This window comes from Carassius carassius, chromosome 23, assembly GCF_963082965.1.
Source record: "Carassius carassius chromosome 23, fCarCar2.1, whole genome shotgun sequence".
In the NCBI taxonomy this organism is placed as follows: Eukaryota; Metazoa; Chordata; class Actinopteri; order Cypriniformes; family Cyprinidae; genus Carassius; species Carassius carassius.
The window spans coordinates 22001965-22028027 of NC_081777.1; the positions used below are offsets into that span (position 1 = coordinate 22001965).

General features: G+C 39.1%; 1 protein-coding gene across 1 annotated transcript; it reads right to left on the reverse strand.

Moving 5' to 3' along the window:
- Positions 1–3354: 3354 nt before the first annotated feature.
- On the reverse strand, positions 3355–25095 carry pias1b (protein inhibitor of activated STAT, 1b). The gene is made up of 14 exons (XM_059506533.1): positions 24962–25095; positions 16423–16867; positions 11152–11236; positions 10790–10837; positions 10337–10427; positions 9920–10054; positions 9718–9823; positions 9383–9456; positions 8889–9049; positions 8437–8567; positions 7030–7210; positions 6627–6766; positions 5922–5962; positions 3355–5763 (listed from the first exon to the last, which is right to left on the reverse strand). The coding sequence occupies exons 1-14, from the start codon at positions 24983–24985 to the stop codon at positions 5446–5448; spliced, it is 1980 nt and encodes a 659-aa protein (XP_059362516.1). The 5' UTR covers positions 24986–25095; the 3' UTR covers positions 3355–5445.
- Between the last annotated feature and the right edge of the window lie 968 nt (positions 25096–26063).

Consider the following 26063-nt stretch of genomic DNA (forward strand, 5'->3'; position numbering starts at 1 on the left):
AGGCAATGTTCCTACGGGCGAATGGTCTCTACACCCGCAAACAGTCCGGCTGTTGTGGCAGAGATTTGGCATGGCGGAGGTGGACCTCTTTGCGTCCCACGAAGACGCTCACTGCCCCGCGTTCTTTTCCAAGAACGAAAGCGCGCTGTCACAGAGATGGCCGTGCTGCCCGCTTTATGCGTTCCCTCCCGTCTCCCTCCTTCCGCAGGTGATAGAACGGGTGAGAGAAACGAGATGTTCAATACTGCTTGTAGCACCTCTTTGGAAGAACCAACCATGGTTCCCAGATTTGATGCAGTTAGCAGATGTCGCCCCGTGGCCGGTACCATTGAGGAGAGACCTCCTCTCGCAGACCAGGGGCTCGATTTGTCACCCTCAACCGGAGTTGTGGTCCCTCTATGTATGGGCACTCAATGGTTACCCGCTGATCTCGCAGTGAGAGTGCTAAATACCATCACTCAGGCTAGAGCTCCGTCGACACGACGTCTGTATGCCTCGAAGTGGTCGGTGTTCTCCAGCTGGTGCACAGCTCGAGGTTATTCACCCCTTAGTTGTGAGGTAACGGAGGTCCTCTCCTTCCTTCAGGAGCTGTTGGATAAGGGCAGAGCCCCATCCACGCTCAAAGTTTATGTGGCTGCCATCGCGGCGTTTTCTGAAACGGCGTCCGGTCAGTCAATAGGAAGGAATGATTTAGTCATCCGGTTCCTCAGAGGAGCTAGGAGGCTGAATCCTCCCAGACCTCCGTCAGTCCCTATGTGGGACCTCGCGGCGGTTTTGGAGGCCTTGAAAGGTCCCCCTTTCAAGCCTATCCAATCGATTAGCCTTCAGCATCTGTCGTTCAAGACAGTATTCTTGTTGGCTCTCGCTTCTGTGAAGTGTGTGGGTGATTTGCACGCGCTCTCGGTGAGCCAGTCGTGCTTGGAGTTTGGGCCCAATGACTCAAGAGTCATACTCAAACCTAGGCACGGTTATGTGCCGAAATCCCTCAACACACCGTTTCGGGCTCAGGTTATTGCCCTGTCTGCCCTGCCGGTGTCAGGGGAGGATGGAGACTCGAGTCTTCTTTGCCCTGTCAGGGTTTTAAGAGCTTATGTGTCTCGCTCTGCTGCCTTTCGGCAGACGGAGCAGCTATTTGTCTCGTTCGGTAGGCGTTCCAAGGGAATGGCTGTTTCGAGATAGACTCTATCCAGATGGATAGTTGACGCCATAGCGTTAGCTTACGCTTCCAGGGGCCTTCAGTGCCCGTTGGGCGTCAGAGCACACTCCACAAGAGGCATCGCCTCGTCGTGGGCGTGGTCTACTGGGATCTCCTTGCAGGATATATGTATGGCGGCAGGTTGGGCCTCGCCGTCTACATTTATCAGGTTCTATAACCTGGAGGTTCCCGCCTTGCAAGCAAGGCTGCTGTCGGTATAGGCGAATCAGGGCCCTGAGGGGAATTCTGAGTTCACGAGCGCTATGCGCTGCCGACTGTTATATGGGCAGTATTGCGTAAGACCCGCATTGCCACATTGGTCAGGCCTTGCCTCGGCTGTGTGACGTCATATTGCCGCATCTACGGATGCTGCTAGATATGGGACGGAGGGCTTTTTCCCTTTTCTGTCCTGGACTCTCTGTGAGTCCCTCAGGTGACTGTGCACTGTAAATCCTGGGCGTTGCTTCAGGTTTATTGGTGTGTGATCCCTGCGCGCACGGCGTTTTACATTGGGTTCCCGTAGCGTCTTAGTTAAGACGCAGTACGAGAGAGCTCTCGTAAGAGAACGTACTCGGTTACTAAACGTAACCTCGGTTCTCTCTAGAAGAGCGAACGAGTACTGCGTTCTCTGCCGTGCGCACGATTCACTCTGGTTCGCTTCGGCGATGAAATAAATCAGGTGAGTCAGCCTTTTCGAGCTCCTTTTATAGGTTGGGCCACACCCGTTTCGGCGGGAAGTGGCAAGAAGGGCGCGAAGCGCCCTTATTGGTCTGATGTTGCATCAGCCCGTGCTCGATAGGCTGTGCAGTTGCCGCAGAACAAGCCAATGAGCGAACGAGCCGTCTCGCCTATGGCTGTGTACTGCTGCAAATGCGCTTTACAAAAATACAAAATTAAGGATAATTTTTTGCTTCAGTATTTCGTGAAAAGAGACTTTTCCCGTAGCGTCTTAGTTAAGTTTTCTCACTAACCCAGCATGCTGGGTTAAAATGTGTAAACCAGCATGCTGGGTTACTTTAACCCAGCACGTGTTCTGTCCAATATTTACCCAGCGCTGGGTTGCCAATTGGGTTATTTTTAACCCAGCCATCTTTAGTGATGTTTGCACAGCTTGTCAGTGAACATCGGCTCTGTGTAGTAAATGCTGCTCCATGTGAAACCACGCAGGTGATGGAGATTTACCGCTGATTACGGAACCGGCTTTACTTACAAGATGCGCATTAAATATCACATGCGATTTATTGTGCAGCCCTATTTAGAAGTCATTAGCAAAAATAGCCATTTTTCATATCTCATGACCACTAGGGGGCACTGCACTGAAACAGTGCAGATACCCTCAGGTCATGGTTATTATAACAAACACCAAGTTTGGTCTCAATATGCTAAAACCTTTTTTGGAGATATAGTCTAAAATCCATTTTTGCATGCTCTTTGTTGAATTCACTCATGTGTTATTTAAGAACTGATTGACAGATCAACTTCAATTCCATAACTTTTTGCCAGCATGATCTGAAGATGATCTGAGCCAAAATTGGTGAAATTCAGACAAACCATCTAGGACGGGTTTAAAAAAGGATTTTTTTCTAACTATTAAAAAATTGCATGAGCCAAGGATTCAGAAGATTTTTTTATTTCTTCTAGCCCTTAAAGTTCAAAAGTTATTAGCATAAATATGAGTGAAAGTTTGCACAACTGGTGGTCCTAAAGAGTTTTGAGTTAGAGACACCAAATTTGCTAATAATGGTTAATAATGAGACTGTCCTCTATCAGTGTTCCAAATTGCATGACTTTCCTGCCATAGACTCAAGTGAAAGGAGGCAGTGGCGACGAACTTTGGTGCTTGGCCCCAAAATATTAAATAAATTAAGAGCATCTACCGATTTAAATAATACCAGCGTGAAAAGTGAGTACCCAAGTGAAAAGTCGTTTTATTAATTTTTTTCTTTTTGTTAAACAAAAAAAATAATTTTTATGGTAGTGATTTAGTACCTGCAATGTATTTCTAACAATTTAAAATAATATTTAATAACTCACTCAATGAGCACCTGAGAAATAACTTTTTTGTCCTGTTAGAGTTGATTTCATTACACCCTGAAAAAAACATAAAAAGTAACCTTCTTTCTGCAACCAGAGTTCAAACAAGAAGACCAAAATACAGATAAGACAGAAATAGAAAAGATTTTAATGTATTTGTTTTATTACAGCTAAACCGCTCTCTACATAAACAAGTAACATTCATTAAGAAACAATGTATCCCAATTCAAATAATAAATAATTAATATAATATTTTGTACAAACTGGTATTGGTTTCCTGTACATAATGATTTCTCTCATAGCGTACCATACAGTAAGAGAAGAACTTAAGGCAGAGAGTTCATACTTGCCAGTTACTGGTACAGCTATAACAGACTGACTGTCTAGTGGTATATTTCAAGGATGTAGCGGATCAGTGGGCACATGAAATGTATGATTTCAGTGCAATGTTGAAGGGGCGATTTGTGTAGAATGATGGCGGTCTCAATTTTGTGTGCTATCAGGTAACTCAGTGCAAAGGTAAAAATACATAAATTAAACAAGCATGGGTTGATCAATCCAATTGTTAATTTGCAACACTGAAGACAAAAGTCACTTATTTAGAAAGGTTAGTGGACTCTTTTGCGTACTGGCTGTCACCAAGAGAATAAAAGTGTGCTAACGTTCATCCAGGCCTAACATTAGCTGTTCCACAACCTTTTTTTAATGCATGAGAATCAATGACAAACAGCTGTCACGTTACAATGCAGCCAGAGGATATGCACAAACGCAGCTGGCTTTTATCCTGTTTAATTTCAACCAAAGTTGAATGTGACACAGCAAATATGATTGTGGAATTGGTGCCTCAGATGTCTCATATAGTACAAATATGAGAGAAAGAGAGACACAGACATATAATTAGCTACTTGTACAATGCAAAGCAAGTGTTAAGAGCTCTTAAAATAAATGCATGAAAGTAATGCGTGATCAAACAAATAGTAAAAATATAATATATAGATTAAATAAATATTACATTTTAAACAGACGAAAACAGAAAGCACAGATTATGTTGCAATAAGGTCACCTTCCAAGCACGCTTTGAAAATCTATAAATTGTAGCCCACCTAAAGCCCAAACCACACAGACCTCGAGAAAATGACATTTTATACATGGCGTTCTCGACATTTAAAATGGAATAACGACATTCACTGGAGGAGACACCAAATGGAAATGGCAAGTGCGTTTAGCCATTTTTACACAAAGCTGTTAACTGGTGTTTGATAGCTGGAATATTGGGACCAAATTTGGATCCTAAGGTCTGCTGGCGAGGGATATTACACTTCTGTAAGGTTCCCGTTTTGAGGAAATGATTAACATCTGCACTACGGCTAATGCAACATCGTTCTGTCATATCTGCAACAAACTAAATGAGGTATGCTATAGCGTCTGATAACCTCAGCGCTGTTTTTGCGAACCACACCTCATCTTTTGAGGTTTAGTTCAGACAAACATCATCAAAAAAAGTACAAGAGTTTACCTCAGGTACTAACCAGCAATCTGGGCACTGAAACCAAACTCCACTTCTTACATACTTAATGTGGTGATGGATGAGAAAGAATGTGCAACTGGAATAAGACGTGACCTCTGTCCACTCTTCAAGCATGTCATGACCAGATTCTGTATTGGCAAAAGGGAATGCTTCTGTACAGCATACATCCTACATAACTTAAGCAATAATAAATTACCTGCACAGGATAATGGCATTAAATAACTTGATGTTCCCCCTCGCTGATCAAACAATGGCTGAGGGAAAGAGTCTTCGAAAATAAAAATGATAACGATGACTGCCATTCTATTACTTTGACTGAAATAATTATTTGAAGTGAAATAAAATAGCAAAAAGTATAAAAGGTACAGAATAAGAGAATCAAGGAACAACACACAGAGCAGTGAAAAACATCTTCAGTATCCATGGAGAAAATACCAACTGAAGTCACTCACTGGGTAGGCAGCGTCCTATTGTTTATATACAAAAGTAAAACTGAAAATAGATTTTTCTTCTCTGTACACAGTAATTTTATTCTTCTCTTTACAAAAGTCTTTGTTCTCTTTTTTTCCTTCTTCCCACCTTCCATCCTATTCACATCTAAATCTGATCACAAGTGCACAAAGCTCCTTCTGTGTCCTCCTGTTGTTTGTGATAAAGGCTTGTCTTTTTGCGGGACCCCCCGGCAGGGTCAGTCCAGTGAAATAACATCGGGGATGGAGCCGTATATTACGGATGCAGCAGTGTCGGAGCGCGAGCGGGACACACTGCTGTGTGGGTGGCTGTCTCTCAGACTGCTGGAGGACACCAGACTGCTGCTGCTTCCGCTGCTGCTGCCCCCGCTGCCATTGGCTGGCACTAGCGAGCTGCTTGCCGCTGTCCCTGACTGCTCCAGGAAGAGCTGAGAGGAACCGTAGGGCATGAAGCGGTTCAGCAGCAGCTCGTGGTCTTCTGATGCTGATGCAGAGGCAGAGGCTGCGGCGGCAGCGGCCATGACCATGTTATAATGCTGCAGAGAAGTAGAGATGAACAGCTCAAGGCTATGCTGATGTTTAATTAAAATGTTATCTCTCAGTCAGAATCCATCCAGACCAGATTTAGTTAAACAGAGACGTTTGTTTGAGCACAATGCTGCCCTCTAGCTGCTGTATCAGAGAGTGAACCTACCTGGTGATTGTCCCCTTGTAAAAATGAGAAGAAATTCAGATCTGTAGAGCAAGAAAAGAAGTTGTTTGGCATGAATTTGCTTAATATTTTTATGAAATATTTTTAATTGCAACAAATCCTAGACTGAATATACAAAGATTACGTGTTTAAATTATGCAAAGCAAATAATGGATTACAATCAGTGATGACTACACTATCCTTCAAAAGTTTGGGGTTAGTCTTTTTTTTGAAAAAGAAATACACACTTTATTTAGCAAGAATGCATTAAATTTCTCAAACGTGGAAGTGAAGCCTTTCCAAAAGATTTCCATTTCAAATACATGCTGCTCTTCTGAACTTTCTATTAAAAGAATCCTAAAAAAATAAGCGTGTCACAGGTTTCATAGTAATATTTTGCAGCACAACTGTTTTCAACACAGACAATAAGAAATGTTTCTTGAGCACCACATCAGCCAACTAAAATGATTTCTGCCATCACAGAAATATATTCCATCTAAAAGTATGTTAAAATAGTAATACTATTTCAAAATACAGTTTTTACTGTTTTTGTGATTTTAAAAAGCACCCTTGGAAGCATGAAAGAAATGTCAAATTCTTTCAAAATGTTACAAACCCCAAACATTTGAACGGTAATGAGAACGCAAGCACATGAGCACGAACTATACATAAAATATTCTATTCTTGAAATGACGACAGTGACAGTACCTGAGAGGTCATTGGGTGTGTGGTAATAGTGACGGTAGTCCTGGAGGAGAGGAGGAGGGGGAGGGATGTAGTTTGTCTCCATTGCTGGCATGCTGGGAGCTCGGGCCAGTGGAGACGCCTGATGATGCAGATTTAACACTCTGCAGCAAAATATAACAATTAGGAAAACTAGTCACTTATTAAAATCATATTTTAAGTAACAAATACAATGGCTCAAAATATCATCAAAATTTTAAAACCACACTTGAACGTGAATTTATTCCACAAAATATAAATCGAACTGGCATTTATAATAAACCATTCACAAATATACTTTTTAAAGCATCTTTCAACAACATTTGTTGGGTTTAAATGTTAAGACAATAGATATACTGTTCAAAATAAAGGGAAAGTAAATTCTCACCCTTTGTTGACAGGCGGGGAGGTTGGTGACAGAGATGGACAGGCTCTTTTAGGTGGAGGCTCGTCATTATCTTCCTCGTCGGAGGAGCTGTCCAGCGTCAGGTCAATCACCTCCACTTTCTTACTGCTGCTGCTGTGGGACGAACTGTTTCTGTGGTCTGACATAACTGACCTACAAGAGTCTTCAAAAGAGAAGCATAAAAAAACTGAATCACTATGAACTTACTAGTTTTAAAACTGTACCTTGCAAATTAGGGGTGTAACGATACACGTATACATATTGAACGTTCGGTACGAGGCTTTACAAACGGAACGATTCGATTCATTGGACTAGTCCTATTACATTTGGAAAATAAAAGATCTTAAAGTGTGTGGAATATAATGTTCTCAGTGCCACTGCACTCAACAAGGCAGGCCAAACGATGTAGAGGGCAACATGCTTTATGCCCAGTGGTATAACGTTATGACAGGCACGCAGGAAATGCACTGCGAAAGGCACAGCGATAACCACCTCTTGCTGGGTTGCATCGAAAGACGATGATCTTGAATCGACGGCAGCCAGAGATTTGTCAAAAACATCAACTGTTGGCAATATTAAAATATTGGTCACTTCCAATTAATGTAGGCCTGTTACATTCTTATTTTTTATTAGGCCTATTATGCAGTTACTTTTATTATAAAATAAAAATTACAATTAAATTCCCCCGCAATAATTACCATATAAATGATGTGCTGCGAGGATAACAAAAGATTAGGCTATTTACTCAATTAAAATGTAAAAGAAAAAAAGCAAGTATTTTAAAACAGGTCTATTATAGAGTGAATTACAGGCCTACAATTAAAAGATTAACAACAATCATCAAAACTCATCAATAAAAATCAATGAAATAAAAAGCTTTTATTTTAAGCACCGACTTTCAAAAACAACCTGTTTAACACAAAATACGTTTCCTCTCATTTTTTTCCCACCAAGTAATATTAGAAATATTAAGGGAACAAATGTTAGCTATATAGCGTTTTCAGCACATGCTGAAGTAGATCTCTGAGAGAATATGTGACATCAGATGCTGAAAGCTCGATCATTACTCCATCAGTCTGTTTTTACTTTCACTTTCTGTATAGTGAATTACCTGAGATGAAGCACTCACTGGCATAACTCTAGCACAGAGTTTGCACATTGCTTGTGTGTGTGTGTGTGTGTGTGATATATATCCATTGGCTCTCCTTCCTGGTTTAAAACAGAAATATTTCCAACATTGTAACATAACCAATATACCCCATAACGAGTCGGACCGTGACTCTACTGTCGTATCGAACCGAACCGTGAATTTTGTGAACCATTACACCCTCATTCTAATTTTTTTACTAAAGGAACTCCAAAGAAGCATAACAGTCATTGTTGTAATACCTTCAATGCCATTTGACGAGGCTGACACTTCCTGTACCACCTTCTTGGATCTCATAGGCGCCCAACTACCATCTTCTTTAAACTGGATCTCATCACAGTCCACACAACTGCTCAGGATCTCCATGAACAACCTATTCAGTAACAAACATACCTTAAAAAAAAAACATCTTTCCCAAGACTTCCCAATTTACAGACATACAGTAACATTCAAAAGTTGTTGTTTTTAAGAAAATAATACTTTTTTCCAGTAAGGATGCATTAAATTTTGAACTGAAATGGAATTTAACAGTGTAAAGTAAGAAAATAAAGATGTTCATAATGTTTTACTATATATAAAAATAAGGGAATGACACAGCAAATAACTGGTACTTAAAAAAAAAACAATTACAGAGGTGATTTCAGATTTAAGGTGGCTCACAATCACAAGTGTAAACGGTGAGAGCAGCACTGACCCGTCAATAATTAGGTGCTCATACGGGGCTTTCTTGTCGCACACCGGACACACCCAGGTGGGTTTCTTCTCATTCATGAGGATGTAGAGCGTAGCATCAAAGCACTGCAGGTGTGAGCAGGTGAGAGCTCGACAGGGAATCGTCAGCCGCATCTTCCCGAGCTGTTCATTTACACACAGATGGACACACGTCAGCATACTTTTTATGGCCACATACTGCTCTCAAATTTTATAACTGAATGATGAATATATAATAGTATCCTATTTCTAAACTGCTAGCTTGTGGTTTTTTTCTACATGCCTTAAAATTATTAAACTGACAAAGAACACAATATGGGAAGTCAGATAGTCATAAGGAGAGCTCAGTGGCCTTGGTGAAATCATTTTTCTGACAAAATGATTAATGCAACTGAATCGGAAGGAACATAAATAGGTTTAAAAGAACACTTTGAAGAGAATAAAATCTTTATTCAGGGTTGAGGGTCAATTACACACCGGACAGAGCAAGGAGACTCGCAGACTGGTGGTGGCAATCTCACTGTCAGGGTCGGCCGTGAGCTTTTCTTTGACTGAAGAGAAAGCACAAAACATTGAATCAGTCACATCACTTGATTCACAACACTGAATATCTCCCATCAAATTCACACACTGCTAACAGGTAGCTCAAGTAAGCTCTATAACAATACAGGATATTTGAAAAACATTTGATTTTGATAATCACTATTGCTTAATTAAACAAAATAGTGAAAATGTTTCAAAATACTTGAAGTGGAAGACATTCAGCTATATAGAGGCTCAATCCAACTGTGATAAGTCTAAAGTTAACTTACTGAGTGCTCTTGAGTGGTCTGGGTTTCTAATGCCTTTTGACCGTAGTCTCTGTAGCAAAACTGAGGAGGACTGCTGTCGGACCAGGTACACTGCCATGGAGTAACTCTGTATGGACAACACAGTTTTTAAAACACATTCTGAAGATGCTTTTCAATTTTAAATCCAAAAGAAATTGATTTCAAACAGATTTATGGTTATTACCCTTCCGATTTCCGATGTCCATGACACAACAATGGTGTTGGGAACTGTTGTAGACAACCTTACCAGGGAGGTAATGTTGATGGGTCTGCTCGGCCGCTTTGGCTCCACTCCATTTTTGGTTGGGGGAAGATATCCCTGGGGACAACCACAAAAAGTCATTGAGTTTAGCACGTAAATCAGAAGTTGAGGGAAAAGACTGATGTTGAAAACCTTTAAAAGTCTAGTTTGCCAAACACAAATGTGAAAAATGTTTGTCCTTTAATTACTCGTGAAACTGGGCAAAACGTAATGAGATATTTTCCTTACACCATAAATATGAGTATATTGTTTATCATGGTTTCAAACAATTTGTCTGTCATTCGCAGATAGACTAAAAAATTCCTGATGATTTGTGACCAAAAATAAAGCCAGACTCACAGGGAGGTTACAGGGTTTTCCATTCACTTTCACACAAAGGTTGGGTGGGAAATGATCTTCCTGAGGACAACTTGTCTCTGATAAGCAAAACCTGAAAAATATGTGTTAAGATTTCTTTAGGAATGTGTGGGAAAGAATTCCAAGACTCTCTCACTAACCCAAACAAAAGAAAGCTACGAAAATGGGGGTAAATTAGCCTCAACACAGGAAATCAGAAAATAGACAACACATTCAAATACATTATTCAACCACACAACACTTTAAATAGCAACATATTTGGTATTTTATATGGTAAACCCTAAGTTTTACATTATCATAAGGTTTTGTGATAACAGAAAACATTAAACAATGGGGGGAAAGCAAAAAAAACTCTTTAAATAATTATTTTGATGGATGTTTCCAATCCAGCTGAGCATTGAGGATCTTTTGTGGGAAACTGTTGTCTTCTCATACCTTAGCTGTACTTGCACGGTGAAGTCACATTTGGTCCCAGAGATGTCCCTGTCGAGACAAGAGGGTGGGAGTAAAGGAATGTGTGATAGAGCGTAGGAGAGAAAAGCATACCAGACATTCTACAGGATCGCTCGCTTGGGCACGTTTGATTAGCTTTATTGTCTGCTATGGAAGATATATAAAAAGACAAGATAAACTGCTAAACAGTCGTTTTAAATTCAGCAGGTTTTCAGTTCTGGCTGAAATAGCTTTTTTAGTTCAAATTTATTACAAGCTCAAAATTAGTTGGGGTATTTCAAGCACTAGAAACACATTAACTCATCTATGTTATTTAATACACCCCCCCCCCCACACACACTTACATTGAACTGCTGATCTGTTGAACTTGCTGAGGCGTTAATGCAAACGCAAAACATGTTTCCTGAAACCTCTGACTGTTGTCTGAGGCTGTAAAACAAAAAGAGAGGAGACGATTGTAAAAGATGGTGAACCAATCGCTCTATTGATAAAATGACAGTGATGAGAGTTGAAGAACTCTGTGAAGGAAAGGTCAGCCAAGCTAGGGAGTCATTTTCATTGCTACAATCATATTACACTGATACAAATAATAAGGAATTCAAAGTGTTTACCATTTAAATGTGACTGTCTTATGAAAAAGCACAGTTCAGGGAGCTTACCAACTAGTCATTTATGTAGCAATTTCTAAAATATGTACTGCATACAAATGACATTTAGAGAACTGTGTGCTGCCGACTTTGTAGCAAATGTATAGAGAGGGTCTTTTCTGTTTCTTACAGTCCTAAATAAATGTTTAAGTCTGGTGAGTTTACTGAAAAGGAAACTGTTAGGGAGGACCAGTTTCCTTGTAATGTAAATCGTTTCTGCTGGTCCACATACTTTTGGTTATATAACATATATTTGCATTTTTCTTGACAGCATCCTTGAAAGTAATTATAGTCAAACCAATAACAAAGCATCATCTCAGTTACAGACACATGGTTTCTGGTCCTTTTCTGTGGAACTACATTAAATGCTTGTGCAGTTTAGTTCAAAGCCAAACTCTAATAAAACATGGCTAAAAATAACTTGGGGCTACATAACCCAATCTCCTTAAATGAAGCAAGGGTTTCAGGAGTAAAAGAGAGAGTGAGAGAGATAAGAGGAAGCTCTTTCTGCACCTCGTTTTGCACTCCGCTCCACACCACACACACAGGTGGCTGAACTCAATGAAAGAGACTGAAATGAGAGGTGCGTTTTCTGCACACTGACCACTTGAGTAGTCACGTGAAGAGGAAAATCTATTCCACTTAAAGTGGAGAGAGTTTAACAGTGAGAAGCTGGCAGATGGTTAATCTGTACTCGTGAGGAAGGAGAGGACGTGAGCCAGTTCTCTGGTGCGCAAAAGATCCATCAACACTGGTTGCTCTCTCAGCTCAAACACAACTCAGATTTCACCAATCATTTTCATCACATTGACCTAGAAAGAATGTTCAGTCCGAGTGGCTTCAACTCAATATGGGAGAAGGACCATTGTGTTTCCTGAAAGCAATTTGAGGTTACAGGCTTCCTTGCCTTGCATAGCGAAAAGCACTCATTATATGACAATCTCCACATAAATTGAACTCTATAAGAGTGCTTGTAAGAAAATTAAACTTGAAATAAGGTAACTTGCTTCCTCACTCCAAAATGAGGTAAGCATTGGTTAAGAACCTAGATTTGATTCAAACTGCACTCACTGCAATTCATTTTTGATGCAGTTTGGAATAACTGTCTAAATACATATATTCTGAGTTTTTACTTTGGCATTAATTTTCTTTTAAAGAATAAAAAAAAAAAACAGGATTGCACAAAAAAATCCACATAATTATAATCATAAATGTCCTGAAGTGAGAACACTAAAGGCTAGTTATTATGAACATCTCACAGACCATAATCTGAAAAAGTACATAACACTTAAACCTGCTGACAAGATAACTATCAAAACAAAAAGGCATTAACACAGACTCCGTGCTTAATGACACATCCTCTTCACTGATATTGGCCTTTTATTCTTAGCAGGAGCTGGACAACTAAATATAGCACAGGTGGCCCTTGTCCAATCTGATAAGCCATAAATCACTTGAAGAGCACCTTTAGGTTTGTATAGGTGGGGGAGGTGAAGTCTTCATAAGAGGCCTAGATTGCTTTTAAAGGATGTACAAAAATACAGTTTTTCCAAAATTGACTAATAGGTGGGTTGTCCTAATCAGGGCTTGAAAATGAAAAAAATCTATCAAATCGGTTCACTCATAGCTGATTCGATATTTTAACGTTTCCGTTCCTGCGTTCATCTACATTATTATTGTTCCAAAACTGGTTTGCCTAGAAAAAATACAGGTTAATAACGTTATTTTTTTTACAGAAGCAAGCATCAGACCAACTGCAGAAATGAGTAATTAAAGCTATTTTAGGATGATTTTAGTCAAAACGGCTGAAAAACCATAAATATTTATTTGCTTATCACGTTTGAAAAAAAGGTGGCACTGTTAACAAATCGATGTGGTGTGTTCCGTCCATGTGAGTTGACAATGGCACACACTAGGTTTGGTGTCAATATGCCAAAGCATTGCAGAGATACTGCCTCAGGTGTCATGTTTATCAACACAAAATCCATAACTTTTTGTCAGCATGGTCTGAAGATGATATGATTCGGTTTTGGTGAAAATCGGACCAACAGCCTTGGATGAGTTTGAAAAAGTAGGTTTTTAAAGAAAATCTAAATGGCGGACAAAGTTTGGCTGACTATGGCAACATTGGTATCACTGTTCTCAGCATGACACAAGGGATCTATTAATACCAGTCTCATTACAATAGGCATAAATCAGAGAAAGCTATTAGCATTTATTTGAAATTTCATTACAACTTTTGACCACAAAGTGGCACTGTCTCAAACTTTGAGCACTTTCAGGTCATGGTCTCTATGGTACATACAAACATTCATAAAGGTACACCAATGCATTAAATATGGCATTTTATATCATAATCATCTATTGTAGTCTATGGCAATTTCATGTTTTGTTCAATTATAGCACCACAAAGAGGCACAATCCCACCAAATTTTTTATGTGTCAGAGTGTGTCTATACATACGTGGGTCCAATTTGGTGAACTTTCTAATTTTGTTTTGGTGTTAGACATTTTAATATATAAGAAGAGAAAAAAAATGACTGATGGTTGACTTTGCCACTTACTATCAAATTTTTGGCAATTGGGCATTAGTGTATAGTGGGCACGCTTTGTTTCCGAATTTCCTACGGTGGTTTTGTGTCGATCAGAGTAACGTTTTTTAGGATATTGGCAAATGTTTTTTTAAGAGCCAAAATGCAATGTTGCACAAACCATTAGGCAAAACCTGGAATGCTTGCAACTGCTGGACTCGGCAAGGATTCAGGAGTCTGCAAGGGTGACTCCCGTGAAAAGTTTATCACACCCAAAGTTATAATCGAGTGAATATTTGATTTTACCACTAAGTGGCGCTGGCTCGAACTTCTCAGGCTCCTTCAGGGCATTTTGCTGATGACCCATACCAAGTTTCGTAACGATACAGCAATGCGTTCGTAAAATGTAGCAATTTACTACTAAATTCAAAATGGCCAATGCCCAAAATGACTGACATGGGAAAATTGGGTATTATTCGACTTGGCATGATGCACCTTTTGATTTTTGGTCAAGCAATTCAGGAGTTATAAGTAAAAATATGCATTTTTCATTTCTCCTGACCACTAGGTGGTACAGTGCCAAAACACTGCAGGTAGCATCAGGTCATGCTTGTTATAACACACAAATTTGGTCTCAATACACCAAACCGTTGAGCAGATACATCCTCAGGTCCATTTTTGCATGCTTTTCATCTAATTCATTCGCGTGTTATTCAAGAACAGTTTGACTAATCAACTTGAATTCCATAACTTTTGCCAGCATGGTCTGAAGGTGATCTGAGCCACTTTTGGTGAGAATCAGACAAACAGTTTAGGATAGGGATGTCCAGATCCGATCACGTGATCGGAAATCGGGCCCGATCGCGTGGTTTCAGACTCGATCGGAATCGGATGTTACCTCCCGATCAGGATTCGGATATATATATATATATATATTCTCATTAATTTTTAACACATCTTTTGTTATGCGGTGGCACAGAGTTAGACCCTTTTGACTCCACACAGAAACAGCGACGCATGCGGCATGACATCACTTTGTTTTCAAGAGCTGGTGTGAATAAATATACATTCAAACTCAGAGACATGATAGTTTGCGCATGACCTGATATTTCATTCGGACTCAGGATACAGCGAGATGAACATCACAGAGCGCTAAACTCTCATGCAGTGTGTGTTTCATTCATACTCGAAGCAGGAGCACGCTCTCGCGCTGATATCAGGAAATTCCTAATATGGACAAAAGCGTCCAGCTATGCTGTGGTGCGCACAGGAAAACAGAAACTTATGCAAACACGAAGACATTAATATAAGATCACGACAATAAATTGTTCTTCAAGTCATCTCCAGCAGGTGATAAATAAAGTATGAACAATGCAGTGCTGATTGACATAGTATTTATTACAGTATAGAAACTATTCTGCATTATTATGTGATAAACAGTGTTTGTAGTATATAAACAAATCATTATTATTTGTTATTGTCCAGCATTTATAGATTTCTAAGCCAATTAAAAGCTAGAAATTAGAGAAAAAATAAAGTTGCCTATACTACCAGTCAGAAGTTTTTGAACAGTAAGCTTGTTAAGGTTTTTTTTTTTTTTTTTTTAAGAAGTCCCTTCTATTAACCAAGCCTGCATTTATTTGATCCAAAGTACAGCAAAACAGTAAGATTTTGAAATATTTTACTAGCCTATTTAAAATAGCTGTTTTATATTTGAATATATTTCAAAATGTAATTTATTGAACATCCTGGATCTGTTTTTTCGCTCTTCTTTATTCTTTTTTTATGTATTATAGAAGTATCGGATCGGGACTCGGTATCGGCAGATACTCAAAATCAAATGACTCGGACTCGAGGACAAAAAAACCTGATCGAGACATCCCTAGTTTAGGACGAGATCGAAAAAGTAGGTTTTTGGAACAATTAAAAATAGTGGGAAAATTGTAAAAATCGCAGAATTAATCAAGATTCAGAAATATCACTATAACACTGCAATTCGTAATTAATGTTGGTATGTCGTGCAGCCCTAAACTGAACTGTGTGAGAGTCTGTGTCATTGAAACACAAATTTAGCTGCAACCTAGTGACTTAGTGCGACCCACCCTGTCTCCCACTCTGTGACCCACAAGTGGGTTGCGACCCACAGTCTGAAAACCCCTTCTCTATGACTTCAGAAAGTCTGAAAATCCCTGGTAACTTTTATTGCAACTCCTGTACAGAAACACTGCAATACAGAGTGGAACAAAACTGCTAATGTTCATTCAGGACAAAGATAATGCTTCAAAGGAGATGACATTAGAGACAAAATTTCTTGGAAATGGCTTTACCAAGCTATATACTCTCTGAAAAGCTGCATTTCTAAATTTATTACCGTAGAAACACTATTCAACCTTAATAATCAAACAGTCAGCTGTTAGATATCATTCCTTTTACTCACCTAAACTGGTGGGCTTGATAAGCTCATCAAGTACATCGTAGAATGGCAGCCTTTGGAGCTTGACGTCTGGATGGACTGGGTGAAGGGTGGAGGCCAGATGGGGCAGGCCCAGCTCGTGCTTCGGCCCAAGCAGTGCGACAGGTAGTAGAGACGGTGAGCCATGCCCATCAAATCCCAGCTGTGTCAGGCTGGCAGGCAGGCCTGCGGGAGCCCCTCTAGTAGTGGAGTGTATGCCAGGGAGGGAGAGGTCTGTTGGGGACACCATTTTTGTGGGGAAGCGGCGGCGGTAGAGCTCCTTGATCTTCATCTGCACGGCAGGGCTACAGCCGGCTTTCAACAAATGTAGAGCTTTGGTCAAGAGTTCGTGCTTCCTTCCATGTTTGTTGCGGCCAGCATAACCCAAAAGAACCTGAAGCTCTGAGACACGGAGGCTCATCACCATTTGCTGTTGTAAAAAAAAAAATAATAGAACAAACAGGAGTTAAATTATACAAATATATGTATATATTATTTTTTTATATGTTACTAGGATTTACACAAGCTCCAGTCTGGATCCAGAACACCTGAGAAGAGATGATGCTGACCCTCAGAGGACCCCAGATGATGCTAACCCTGAATCAACAACAGAACTAACAAATATTGCTACAAGTGTGATTGCATCATATAATAATTGCTGTTAATAATGTTCATCGTCTGGCTGACTACGTCTTGTATAAATCTTTCTGAAAAATCCTGTCATACGTGCACAAACTGACAGTCACCACTTATAAGCTGCTACTACTAAATATTGTAGAAACGTAATTTTCTGTAAAGATCCTTTGTAACGACTGTATAGTAAAAAACGCTATACAAATAAACTTGAATTGAATACTGACTAATAACTTCCACATGTTGCACCTACTGAAAGATAGACATATGAAAGACGAATTCTTGTAATGGTTTCATTTCTACGTAATCATTAAAACATCCTAACTCGTGGTATTTTTAATGATGGTGATTTATTATAAAGTTATCCAGTCTGCTCAATAGGACTTATAATTTATATGACGTATACACAATGTAGACAATGTAGCCAAAATTAGCAACAAGTAGACATCAGGGATGGAAATTAGCACCCACCACCAGCCAATTGTGGGTGATTTTGCGTTTTGGCGGGTAAACTCGCTTCACCTACCGGCCACCGTGGCAGGTAAATAACAATAGCATACTGTTTCACCAGGCCGGTGGACAAAAAAAGTTAATTTTTATCCCTGGTGTGTGTACAACCCACAATAAAGTGTAATATCATCCGAAGCAGCTCTGTGGAGAAAGGCGGTGTAAACCGGGCTCGAAAGGGTGGCGTTGTTTCCAGTACAGTAGCTTTCCAGTACAAGTTAGTGCCGCTGGAGGAGTGATATATTTGTTGGTTATTTACAGTTTGTTTTATAGCATGCGCTCATGATATACAAGATCGCGTGAAGAGTTGAACTTGTTATCGTGCACAAGTTTCCGCATACTGTCACGTCTCTGTCAAACCCTGGTAAGTTCATTTTCCTCCAGCATTCTGCAACGTTTTAGATTATATGGACAGTTTATCTTATTGTTTTTAACGGCATAATAAGCTAACTAACTAACCATCTGTATTATCGGTCGCGTGTCTAATAACTGCTGTCCGGGGGATGCATTTTATTTCCAGTTTTCAAGTACTTTTTCAGAAGTTAGCTCTGTGGCTAGTAAGTCAACCCTCTACATTGCGAGTAAATTACTCTCATATGCGACTACATCTTCCTTCTGGCTACTAAATGAGGTCTAATATTAGCCAATGGCTAATAAGTTCTCAGATTTTACTCGCCAGTGTGTTAGTTGGAGGCTAAGCTTAGCACATATATTTTCACTCGCGAAAACCATCTGACTCTCCGTCAGACGATCTGTTCTTTTTTTTCCTCAATGGATCCGCAACGCACCTGTATAATGTACCGTAAACTGTAGTGTTAAGGAGCACAAATCGCCGTCGGTTTCTTACATAGAGAAAGAGAGAGAGGGGATTGACGTCCTACATTTAAATAATATTATTTGTTGTATTTTCCTGTCAAAATAACGGCATTCCTATGGAAGACTTTTCGGTTTTCCGGTAGTAGGTGGAGTTAATGCGCGAATGGCAATCTCATTGGCTGGCGCTCACCTATTATCGTCCATGTTTTGATTTCAGCAAATCAGTTCGAGGGAACACACTAAACCTAATTATTATTCATGAATCCAGCAGCTCATTAATCCTTAGTAATCCTTAGTGTGTTTTATAGTTTTTATTCGTAGCAATCGTATTATTATTATCTTATCCGGAGTTTTGTAAGGTTTTCTTTCCCAATTTTTTTTTACAGAAACACTGAACGACCAAAAAAGCACCACCACCAGTCCAGTTAAAATGTTCAGTTAAAACGACTAATAAGCATTCAAACATGGTTATCAAGTTTACTTCTAATTACTAAAGTTCTATTCTTAAATGATACTTGATTATTATAAAGCTTGACTGACTGGCGAGTAAACTAAAATAATTACTAGCCAATGGTGATTCAATTGCCAAGGTGTCCGTAGAGGGTTGTAAGTTGTTATGTAGAAACAACATTGTATCTCTACACATGTTTGACAGCTCTGGCGTAAAAACGCGTAAAAAGGATGTATTAAAAACACTGTGTATCATCCGGTTGGGCTACGGAGTTGAGAGAATGAGCTTCTTCAGCAAGAGTCGGCTGTTTCAAAACCTAGTAAGCTGCCTAGGTAGGCAGCATTTTTGAGCATCACTGAAAGAGAAAATGTCAGTATTTCATTGAGACTTGAGATTAAATAAACTGCTTAAGTATTGTGATCTTGTAGTATTAATTTTCACATGCAGTTACACATTGTCGGTTAAAAACAAGAAAGTGGCTGGTAAAAACATTGAGTGGCTGGTAGATTTTGAAATCCACCTGCCACAGTGGCCAGTGGACAAAAAAGTTAATTTCCATCCCTGGTAGACATGCATCGATAGATCAGCCAGGGATCGGAATTAGACCATTTTCCTCATGATCAGCCTGGATCAGTGACAGAGATTTACCAGCAAACATATTTTGCTTTTCATATATCCAAGTGGGCTGGGGATAATTCGTGGGTTGGGTAATAAAATGCATTCTGATTATATGCGGTTGTGTCGCAGGTGGATAAAATAAATCATAAATGCTGCAAATATTAACTAAAAAGAATTTTCATGAGGCAGGCGATTTCTTCTGTGTATGTGTATGTTTGTTTGTTCGCCTGATCGAGAAGTTGCAGTGACAGAAACAGTGACATTCCAGATAAAGGTTGAAAGGAGTAAAGCCTGTGTTAATGCTATTGAGTAGGCTAATATGGCCAGAGAAGATATTTTGTTTTATAAATAAACGTTCATTTAAAAGCAGCCCACGATCAGCTTATGTTACCATTCCCTTACGGCTCAAACAAGGTTTTGTTCCATTCTCCATGCTGTGCTAACTCACAAAAGACTATTTTTAGCCAAGAAACATGGAGAGCTGCTTCAGAAACATGCCGCGGCTGCAGTATAAACACAAGAACTGACTAGAGCGTCTGCGATCAGCTCCGGATCAAGGGGAGATGTAACGCAGATCAGCTCTAACGTCACTGAAACTGCTTATAAAAATAAACCATCCATTCATCATATCATCATGCAAAACATACATGAAAAAATGCTAATTTTTAATTGTTTCTTGAACTGTCATAGCATTTTCACACTTGCAATGACATGACTGGGGCTCAAAATCATTTATGGCACGCATCATGTACATGGTCAGGCGTTGACGTCATCAAATTGCAATCAGTTCATGAGATCGGCCAAATAGTGAGTACCGATCGAGTCAAGAAATGTGATTATCAGCCGATACCGATCTCGGGGCGATCGAACAGAGCATTCCTAATCTTTACTGAACAAAAACAAATTGTTTTTAAAAAACAGTTTTTTCTAAAAAAAAAAAACTTCTATATAGTGGTGTATTTTTAATAGATTTTGTGACTACTGACAGATAGATATCTCCAAGGTGAAATCACAGAGTCATAATTTCTACTCAAACATTAGTCAACCTAACTCTTGGTAACTAGTTTCTAGGTGCCTCATTTTCAATGATGGTGATTTAATATGAGGTTATCCATTCAGTTCGATAGGACCTATGATTTATACGCTTTACACACAATGTAGACAGACTAGCACTAAATTAGCTTCAGCGAGTGTTCATTATAAACCATAAGTCATACATAGTCATACTGGCCAAAAGGCATGTCAGTGATGATACAATAAGTTCATGTTGCCAAATACAAAACAAGTCAGGTTTTTGTAGGATTTTTAGGTAGTAACATTTGCATTGTGTTGTAGTTGTTTTTTGAGATGCAGACTTGTAATTGTGACAGCCCTGATGTACGGCGTCTGACCACATGTGTAAACGTTAACACCTACATGTGTGGGATCAAAACCACTTCTCATGTGCAGAATTTACCTCCCCTGTCGTTCTTGGATATTCTGAGACTATAAAGGGCTGTGTTGATGGTACCGGCATTTGGATTCTATTAAAATCTATGGACAAGTAGAGAGGTGAAGAGGGTGCGATAGTGGGGGAAGGGAAGATCAAGCCTTAGCCTGGGCCAGTTAGCTTTCATAACAAAAGCAGTGGAGCACAGCTCCAGGGAAAACAAGAGAACCACAGAGGCTCATATTTCTCCACTTCAGAGAGACCAGAGTCCCCTCCCCAGTTTACTGCCAAGTGCCAATTGGACTGTTTACACAAATACTGACACAAACACTCTTTATTAATTTCCACCCACCCACCCACCTCCTAACACAAATAAACAAATGATGAGACTCTTCCTCTCAACCTACTGTAGTTAGGAATGGCCCCCTAGTATAAACCTAGAAGAGACCAAGAAGCTTGGTATAGGCAGAATGGTTGCAGAACGTTTTTCTTTCGTACTTCTAAAAGCAAATGAATATCCCACAACCTGTCTGAAAGCCTGGACTCTTGGTCAACAGTTGAAGCCCCTAGAAAACAGTGAGCTGAGAGATCAGGAAGATTAAGCACTCAGACATCTTCATGAGATTCTAAGAAATCATTCCAAAATGCTGATTTGGAGCTTACATTTTTTTTTATTATAAATGTTAAAACAGTTATCCTGGACTGGCTAATACTTTTGTGAAAATTGTGACATACCATGATTATTTGAATAATAAAAAAAGAGCAAGTGTTACTTGAAAAACTTTTGTAAATATCTTTACTGTCACTTTTGATCAAGTTAATACATACTTGCTGAATAAAAAACCTTACTAACCCCAAACTTCTGAAATGTGATACAGATGATACAGATAGCCTATGGGAAATGGGCTCTTGGGTCTGTAAACACACGTCTAAATATACCTCTACTAAGCAGCAGGATGCTGAAGACAAGGTTTCTATAAAAGCTAAGTCCATTCAGGCAGTGAGGGCCTAATGGTTAGAATCAGACATGTAGTTCGAAGGATGCCGTTTCGAGTCTAAGGTCCGGCAGGAATTGTCATTGGAGAAAGTGAATAACCAGAACTCTCTTCTTCCACCTTCAATACCATGACTGAGTTGAGACCCTTGAGCAAGGCACCGAACCCCCAACTGCTCCCTGGTTGTGTGTTCATGGTGTGTGTGTTCACTAAGGTACTGTGTGTGTGCACTTGGGTGGGTTAAATACAGAGCACATATTCTGAGCATGGGTCACCATACTTTGCCACACGTCACTTCACTTTCACTTAATCAGTTAAGCAGCTAAAAAACAAGTACCACAGATCATGAAAAAAAAAAATCTTCTAAAAAGCCACAGTTAGAGATTATAAATTTATAAAGAAAAAGACACCTTGCAAAACATATTAGAACAAAGTCGGTCCTGGAGAGCCAGAAGCTGCTTTGAAACTATCAATATTGTATAAAATGCTATAAAAGGTGACTAGACCTATATAAATTTACATGACTTTAGATTTTATTATTTTTCCAAGCATAGAAATGAAAGTTGTTATTTCATGGTTTCACATGGCCGAGGGAACCCTGCAGGTTGCTATACTTTAATTCGTGATCCACTGTTTAACAGCCATTGCAATCATTTGAGCACAGACATTTTCTTAGAAAACTGATGCATTCTTTGAAGTTCTATTTTTAGGGGGCATTTTTGTTGTTGTGTGTTTTCTGTTTCCACAAAATCTGTAGGATCAGGAAAGGTCCAGGAATCAAACTCAAGCTGTCCGAAGCTCTGCTGCGCTACAAACTTTATAGACATTTGAGAAGAAGAAAAACAAACAAACAGAAATTTAATCTAGAAAGCTTTTGTACCCATTCATTATGAAGAGTGAGTGACTAGCACAGACTTCAGAATTTCTCTTTTGTGCACCATAAAAGACAAACCGCTTACAGGTTTAGAACAACATGAGGGTAAGTAAATGCTGACAGAATATCTTTTTAAGCTCTCAGATAATTTCAGCACTACTTCCAAAAACATCAAAGCAATACAATAGCAGGCTCTGTTCTATGGTCTGATTAGGAATTAAGAACAGTCTAAAGCAGTGGTCTCAAACTCAATTCCTGGAGGGCCACAGCTCTGCAGAGTTTAGCTCCAAATCACACCTGCTTAGAAGTTTCTAGTAATCCTGAAGACCTTGATTAGCTGGATCAGGTGTGTTTGATTAAGGTTGGAGCAAAACTGTGCAGAGCTGTGACCCTCCAGGAATTGAGTTTGAGATCAATGTTCTAGTGCACTACTTTTTAGAAAATGTGTATTTGATTAAACAACTGCTTGAATTAACAGTAAGGTTACCGATTTAGTTTCAATAAGTGTGGTTATCAGAAGCCTTGATTCAGTTATGATAAAGACATAACCACAGGAAGCACTTCTCTGAAAGGATGTAATTTTGGTACCTGCATGAAGCAGGCTTCCTTCCTGCATAACCCACAAATGCACTGATGCGCAATAACAATAAAATATATCAAACTATAAGAGAAAATGTTTAATTCGTGCTTAAAATCACCAGTTTCATTAAGCACCAGGAAGTGGTTTAAACTATGAGCTTTATGTTTTAAATAATACATCAAACATTATGATACAGGTTTGCAATGCAACTGCAAAAGCTAGTATTAAAATCACAATAACACACTAACTAGACGTACTACAACAGGTGTACATTTGATCATCATCTTAAGATACGATTTTATTAGAGGAGTTATTTCAGACAGTGGTGGGTCAAAAGTTTCTGTCATTGAACATAAAATAAATAAATAAATAAAACATTCCTGATTCTGGAGTCAAAAGGTGAAAATAAGTTATCTGAGAATGTCAATATTTCATCATTTTACGCTTTCATATTAATTTAATTTAAATTTAAAGACAACTATTACTCCAACTAAATCTGTGGCTCATTGTTTGAAAACAGAACAGGAAATGCCTCCTATAAATGTCAAATCCAAAATGCACAGCTCAAAATAAAACAAACAAAAAAAAAAGGTATTTGGATTATCAGAAGTAAAGGTCATTTTGTTCTCTGCAAGATAGATGTTTTATTACTGCCAACAAGAGTATCATGGTACAATGTGTCATGGCCAAACAAAGCTACTTATTTTATGAAAAAGAAAAACCTACTATATAAGGGGGCATGGTATGATGCCTCGTCTTCTCTTTTTGGAAAATACTCTTGCCAAAGGGTCTGATACATAACTCTTTCAAATGAACTAACAGCTACTTTTGACAGTATATTGTCTAAGCGACAGATTCAAAGCCAGTAGAGGTCAACATGTTTCTCTCTCTAAGAAATAACATTATAGCTGACCAAATGAATTTAATATAACTAGGAATCCACATCATGATTATAACAAGAAAACGTAAGTGGGACAATCAAGCACAACGAAATCACAGTGAAACTAAAAGAAACAGGCCATTGTCGATTGTGCACCAAATCTGGTGCTGTATAAACAGAGACAATATTTTTGGATGTCACATACTCAATTCAAAGGTTAAAAACGTGTCTATGATGCCCAAAATTCACTCTTGGTTGTCAGATATTTAGGTCATGAGCCTGAGCAGTCATCTGCTCTTCTAAATGCATCAGATTAACAGAAGTCCTAACTGCCAAAGCAACGTTACCGAATCTCCAGGCTGTTAGCAGCCTACGCACCACCCACATGCTGCTTCACACTTACGTCCGACTCCTCTGACGCCCCATGGACCATTTAATCCCTTCATTTAAACATTAAAACAACAATTAGAAATATTAATATCCTAATTCAGATGGAAGAGAGCTATTTTTACTCGAGCAGACAGACAGTTGTGCGAGTTAGCTGGCAGCTAGCTGGATCCATCAAAACAATAACACTGTTCCTTTAACCGGCCTCAGAACTGCACAAAGAGCGCGTTTAAATTAAATACGGAACGGCGCCTCGTTCAAAAGCAAATCGCAGGAAAGGGTCGGACGAAAAACATTGCCGAACAGGTCTTGGATAAAGGCTGTATTGAAAGTAATTTGTTGGTTACACTTTACCTTCAATTCCGCACTCTCCGCCATCTTGTTTCTCTGGCGCAAGCGTGATCGCGCTCATCGGTGTCTTGGCACGTGACCAGGACGCGTGCGGGTTCAAATGTGCAGGAATCCCTCTCTAGTTCGAAAAGTAGCGCGCGGATTACGTGATTTCACATTGCCTGGTATCGACCAGATCTCCTGTAACCAGATTAGATTTATCAATCTATACAATTCATAAATTTGTTATTGTATTGATTAAACAAAAAGGTAACGGTACATTATTTCCAGATAATCGGATGCGATTTGCATTCAGTGACGGGAAGTCCGAGTCATTCCACAAATCTAATTAAAAAATGTAAAAAAAATAAATAAACAAAGTTTGGCGATTTTTTTTACAACCATGATCCATCTTTCAATATCAAAACCAAATATAATATGGATTTACATTAAACAATGCTAAAATCCTTTACATCTTTTGGCTGGCTTTGATAAATAAAAAATAAAACACAGATATGTGAGTTGACAGCTGAACTCTAATCTTAACATCTAGTAACTTTTATTTGTAACATTTATGCTGTTTGGCTATTTGCTCTCCCATTTACTCTGTATCCCATCAGCCTAAACAAACAAATGAATACATTTCTAGTAGGCCTACATATGCGTGTAGGGTGAATCAAATACTCTTTTAAGCAGGCACGTTAAGGAAGCATTGCCTACTTGATTTTTCAGCTTTATACAGCTACGCATGTGAAATATTTCGGATTTGTTTCAGGGTGTAATAACACATAACTATTTTGAATCCTATTTTTCGAGTCTATGGAAAAGGTGTCCACTAGATGGCAGAAGCACACCTTTTATTGTAATTCCGACTTTTCGCGGACGTTTTCTTTCCTTTTCTTGTAGCAGTGCAGTCAAACTCAGGAGGGAATAAGGATGGGTTTATTATTTTATCCAGTTTCGTTTAGTTGTATTAGCATCAAATCGCTTTATTTTGGTTTTTCATTGTGTCAGAACAAAGCCATTATAATGACAATTCTGCATCTAATTATTCTGCTTATTTGTGCTAGATGATTGCAGAGACTTTAATTGATAAACCAGAGACTATGGTAATATGTTTATTTAT